The following is a 6,819-nucleotide window of genomic DNA, read 5'->3' on the forward strand; positions in this document are numbered from 1 at the left end:
ATAGACTTTTATTTTTCTTAGAGTGATTTAATTAATTTCGTATTATAAAGAAGTCCTAAAACTTGCTCTTTATTAACTTGGATATTCATTACTTTTATCCAAGTACTTGAATACCCAATTAATAAATCATGTGTATCCTAAACATTTTTGTTTTATTTTTTCAATAAAAAAAAAAAAAAATATATATATATTTTATAATGAACAAATTATAATGCCATGTGAGAAATATAATTTTGCGTAAACTTTATTTTAGCTTTATCGAGACATATTTCGCTTTATAAGTTTTTTAAATTGATATTAATTTTTATTTCATTTATACTTATAATGATATACTTTCATTTATTTTAATAAAAATTCTTAATTTCATATATAAGAATTGTGCTTCATCCATATATTTATAGTTAAGCCTAATATTATTAAACAGCAAGTTTATACTTTCTATGAACAGAGTAATTTGTATAATATTCGTCCTTTATATTTTATCATGATATTTTATGCATCATTGTTATAATAGGTGTCATTCTTACAACTAACACGGATATCATTACCATAAAGTTCACATCTTTATATTGTTCTGCTAATGATATTACATTTATGTAACATAAAAATGTACAATATTTTCAATATTACTAATTTAGTCTATATTTACAAAGAAAAAACTATGTATTTACAATTTGGTTAATAAAAGACATTATTAACCTTTTGTAGCATGCTAAGCTAGTTGCTAGTTGTATACGTACAAGTTAGCCATGCACTGACGCTAGTCTTATAAAAAAAATAAAGTTATTTTTTTTTGTTTGTTTATTTATACATATATACATCTTTGTAATTAAAGAAAAAAAAAAAAAATTAATATATTTTTTTTTTTGGGAGTTTTTGAAAGTTATGTTATGCTATGTTATAATATGTTTTAATTTTTAGTGTAAATAAAAATTAAAAAGAAAGAAATGTTAACTTATTAAAACTTAAGAGATAAGAGAAATGTTTATGTATTATTCAATGCATATCTTGAAATAACATTAGATATCATAAAATTTTAACTTAATAAATTGTTATAAATTGTTTGTATGTTTTTAATTAAAAGAAGATATTAATTCTTTGTAAATAAAAACTCATTTATAGCGGTTAATAGGTTTATTAAAAGATGCAGTAAAATTTAACTTCAATTAAATATTATGCATCATAAGAAAACAGTATATATATATATAATAAAAACGAATATATATATATAAACGTATACTTAGTTATACATGCTCTTTATTAATTTGTTTGTTTAATACTCTAGCAAAGTCATTAAACGGGCAATTAATAAATCACAATTTTACTTATTTTTTAAATTATTGAATAATGATATTTATTTTTAATAATTACATGTAAAATATATATAGCTTTATTTTTTTCTTTTTTATTATCAGATATCATGATATTACAAAATTGCGATAATTATAATGACAACATATATTAATAAATTTATGAAAAGAGAAAAGATAATCATAAATGTTTTTCTATTTTAAGAGTTAAAAAACATTTTATTACATATATATGATGTACTGTATTATTTATAATAATATTAAATAATTATTATCATTTACTTTATGATTCATTCTTTTAATAAATTTATATACTTAATTTCTTTGTATATTTATGTAAATTTTCTTTTTATTTCTTACTATATATTTCTTTAAAAAAAAAAAAAAATTATCTGCTTTTATAATATTATAGCATGATGATAAAATATATTATAATATTATAATATTTTGATATATAAAAGAAAAAAGTTACCTTTTTAAAAATTTAAGTCGAAAATTTATATAAATATATTCTAAATACATTACATGTACTAAAAGCTCAAAAAAAAAAAAAAAAATATTCAATTTTTAGCATAGTTAAAGAATTTAGGATAAAACTTTTTACTTCATGCAAGATGTTCACAAGATGCATATCTAAAGATATGTTTACAAAAAAAAGCATGCGTAATGAAATAATTATAGTAAAAATGTGTGCATATTAATTTTTTAAGAAATAAATATAAAAAAATGAATGATTAGTATTTATTTTTTTATGATTTTATGTTTGAATAATTTTAGTTTAAAAATTAGGAAACTAGTTTTTAATAAAAACTAATGAAAAACGAGATGGAAAAAAATTATGATATAAATTATTTTTAAATTATGTTATATAGGTAATTATATAAAAATTATATAATGATCTATGATGAGTGGTTTTATGATATGTAAAATTAGTTGAGATTTCTCTGTATATTCTCTTTAATTTCAGTGTTTAAAATACCGTAAAAATATTAAAATGACCAATTAATAAATTATCGAATAATGGATTTTATTATTTTGGGAATTTTATTTTATCAATCGAATTAATTTTTAAAATCATGAAATATTAAATTCGACGTTTAAAAGAAAAATAAAAAGGATTTTTTTTCTATTAATATTTAATTTTAACATAATTTTAAAGGATTATTAACAAATCTAACTTTATTTTTTTATTGTAAAAGGTTATTTTACACACAATCAATAGTTTTATCGATTATTTATGTTTTTAATAAAAATAAGAATAATTTTTTATTAAAGTAAATAAATGTCTCTAAATAAATTCTAGGTTATGTAAACCATATGTAGCATAATTATAATTTTTTCAACGACCAAAATTATTAGAGACAATTATACATTCCCTTTATTAATTTGTTTGTTCATTGCTCTAGCGAAGTAATTGAACAATCGATTAATAAATCATTATCATAAGAATTACGAAGAGCTTATATTCTCCTTTTCTATTTTTTATTATATCCTCACATTTCCTTTATCCTTTGTACTTTTCTTTTAATATATAATTCTTTTCTTTTATTCTTTTTTAACGAATGTTAATAAAATAAGAACCTTTTTCTACCTTATTTTATTTTTTTAATCACATTTGCAACCTCCTTTTTTATCTTAACGATTTTTACATTATGTATCTTGTTTGATTCTTTTTTTATTTTTATCTCCTGAGAATTTTAATATTCTTTGGTGGTTCTGTGATACATTGTTTAACGTTACTTGACCATTCTATAATAGAATTTTTCAAAAAATCTTCCCATTGATTTTTTATTTGTTTTTGAATATCATTCCATATGTTTTTTTTATAGGAAAAAAACTTCTGAAAATGTTCCATTGTAGGAAATTTGAACTTTATGGTCATGAATTCATAATAATCATCTAAATTATATTCTGAAAGAGTGTTATTTAATATGTCACACCATGTTTTCCACTTATTAAGTCCCCATGCATTATCTATTTTATAAATCATACATACTTCTGCCCACTCATACCACCTTACAACTTGATCTTTACATCTCACTAATGTCTCTTCTGAACAAATATTTTCCCAAACTTTAAATGGATCGTGGATTATTTGTTCAAACGCATTATCAGTTGACATATCATCGTTTTCCATATACATTTGCGAATTTTCAGCTAGTTCTTTTGCATGATATTTACTGAATTTTGATTCTAAGGCTATGTAATTACTCTGGTTAAATATAAACTAAAGATAATTTTAAACATAAAATATTTTTTAGTAGATTTCTAATTTAAGAAAAATTTCAAATGAAATTCTTATTTTACTTGTAATAAGATAAGCAATAGAGTAAAATGAAACATTATGACTGTTCTAGAAAATATAAGATTATAACAATTTTTTTTTTTATTATTTTACTCAGATTTCTAAATGAATAGATAAAATAGATCTTTGAACTTGCTTTAATAAGACTTATGGATTTTTTTGGAAATTTATCTTTGAAACTTTTGAAAAATAACGTATTTATTATCTTATTATTTAAAATGCTACCATTCTTTTATGAAATACTGTTATAATTTACTTTCCTAATAATTTTTTGTATTTTAGTTCTTTTAAGAAGATATTAATATTTGTAGTTTAAATAAAAATAATATATAAAATTATAGATACGCGTTATTTTTTTGTAAAAAAATTTACATTAAAATAATTTTCTTTAATATTAGTTGAAATTAAAATATTTTAAAAAAAAGCACATATATATATATATATATATATAGAATTAAATAAATACATAAATTTGCTAAGTAGTTGGTATCATGCGTTAATATTTTTTTTTAAAATATATTTTTATAAAAATATTTGAACGTTAGAATAACTAAAATTATTTAAATATTTTTTTTATTTTTACGTATATAACTTATATGAAGAATAATGACCTTTATTTTTATTTTTTTTAGATATTTATTTTTTCATAAATGATTAAACTTCTTTTGGAAGAGTGCATTGCATAGATGCATTTTTAAATTAATTTTTTTTCTTTAATATATTTAATAGTGCATAAGATTACTTAATATTTAAATACATTAAGATGATTGAATCTTTAAAAATATTATACAAGAAAATCAATCGTGTATTGAATGAATTAAATTCTTGCTTAATTTTTTTTTTTTTTATTGTATTATTTTAGAAAACTTTTTTCTTTTTTTTACATTTAGCATCTTTCTCTAATTTTCAAGTATATTTAATTTCTATTATTAACAGAAATTTAAATTATTTAATTATAATCAAAATGTTTTTTTGGTTTACAATTTTTGAGTAAAATAAAAAAATTAAAAAATAAAAGAGAAAAATAAAAGTATTTAAAATAACGTATCATTAAATTAAAAAGAAAATTTTATTTTATTTTTTTTATTATTTTTATTAATAGAAGTTAGAAAATAATGCGAGAAAATCATTTGCTTTATTAAATTTAATTTTTTTTATATTTTACTATTTGAAAAATAAAAAATATCATGTTTTTTAAAAATAAAAAATCAGCAATTTTGATTAGTTATATTTTTATTGAAGATAAAATGAGCATAAATTTGAACATTTTTTTAAATTGTGCTTAAAACTAAGTTTTAAAATAAGAGTGAAAATTGTAAAAAGAACAAAAGCCATAATATCGTAATATATATAAATACTACTGAATTAATGTATTTATCTAAGAATCCATTAAAAATATAAATTTCTGTCCATTTCTATCTATTCTTTTTTAACATTTATAAATATATAATTTATATTTTATTTTGTATATATATAAATTTATTTTTCTTGTTTTTAAGTTTTTCTTTACTCTATATTTTATTTGTCCATTTAAAATTAAATTATATAATTTTTATATAAATTATTTATTTCAATTAAAATAAACATTAGTGCAATAAACATTTTTCTTTTAAATGTTATCCTTTTATTGTCTAAATATATCTATTTTTTATAAATTAAAGGAATTTTAAAAATTTAAGTTAAATATTTTTTTTTTATAAGTATTCAATTTAATTTTGTTTAATCAATGTAACCAAAATTAAAATTTTTTTTAAATTGAATTTAAAAAAATAACAGATTGCATATATGAAAAAGAGGCTAAACAAGATTATTTTTTAATTTTTTTTTTAAATTAAATTGACGAGATAAATAATCATATTTTTCCATATCTATATATTTTTTTAATTACAGTGTAAAATAATTTGAATAATTAAAATATTTAAATTTTATTAAAATTTCATTTAATATTTATATAAAATATTTAAAAATTATTTTAATTGATTTAAAATAAATTTCAAAGGAAAAAACTGAAAATAAGAAGAAAAATATAACATACTAATTATAATAATGCTATGTATCACATATATGTAGCAACAATTAAGATAATACAAGAAAAAAATATAAAAATAGCATAATTATATTTGTTACTGTGATAGTGATATTAACTCAGATTATTAAATGATATTTATTGATAGTTTTATTTTGATAATAATAAATAATACATGTCAAAGATTGAATTAGAGAAAGGAAAATAAAACTTAAATTGTTTACTTCTAATTATTCATATATAAAATGCAAAAATAATAATAAAGAAAAAAAAGGTATAATAATAAATAAATTTAAACAAAAAATTAAAATGAAATTAAAGAAAAATACTAATTTATGTATTTACTTATGATACTTACAAAAAAAAAAAAATAACTGTTAAAATTAAAAAAATAAAAATAGAAGACATAAATTAGTATACAAAATAAAGTTATATTTTTTTTTTATTTCACTAATTATTATAAATAATTAATGATATTACAAAAATATAAAATGATATGAAACTTATATAATTGGAATATAATTGATGAAAAATTTGTGAAGAGCTATTATTTTAAAAATATGTAATAAAATGAAAATAAAGTAAATGTAAAGGAAAAATTCTAAAAAAAAAATATATGATACTTGAATTTATGTTATTCCCAATTTATGGAGACAAATTAGTCGAATTTTTTGCTAATGGTTTATTAATTGGACTTCTCAAAGACTTTGCTAGAGTTTTGAGCAAACAAATTAATAAAGAGAATGTATAACTAAATATATGTTTTTATATATATATATATATACTTATTTTTATTATATTTATAATGACATTTTATAATGCATAATATTTATATTTGAATTAAATTATTCTGTATTGCTTAACATATATATGCTTACTTTTATAAATGCATTTTTATTCACAAAGAATAAATATATTATTTTAATTAAAAGTGCACACAAAATTTATAACAAATAAAAAAAATTAAGACTCTGATTTATTCAATGCTATTTCTAAATATACACATCTAATACAACATAAGTATTATACTTTTTCATATATTAAGTTTTTTATGTAAGTAAAAATTCTCTTTTTGACTAGAACAAATGTTAACAGACAAAAAAAAAAAATAACTTTATATATATATATTTTTTTTAACTAGCATCAATATATGGCTGACTTATATTTTCCTGGCTGGT

General features: G+C 17.5%; 1 protein-coding gene across 1 annotated transcript, besides 1 other annotated feature; it reads right to left on the reverse strand.

Moving 5' to 3' along the window:
* Positions 1–130: part of a repeat region that runs on past the window's edge.
* Positions 131–2,991: 2,861 nt separating this feature from the next.
* PRELSG_1467800 (Plasmodium exported protein, unknown function) lies at positions 2,992–3,653 on the reverse strand (the record flags this gene model as incomplete). The annotated part of the gene is made up of 2 exons (XM_028679783.1): positions 2,992–3,537; positions 3,618–3,653. The coding sequence occupies 2 exons, from the start codon at positions 3,651–3,653 to the stop codon at positions 2,992–2,994; spliced, it is 582 nt and encodes a 193-aa protein (XP_028535461.1).
* Positions 3,654–6,819: the final 3,166 nt, after the last annotated feature.

This window comes from Plasmodium relictum, assembly GCF_900005765.1.
Source record: "Plasmodium relictum strain SGS1 genome assembly, chromosome: 14".
Lineage (NCBI taxonomy): Eukaryota > Apicomplexa > Aconoidasida > Haemosporida > Plasmodiidae > Plasmodium > Plasmodium relictum.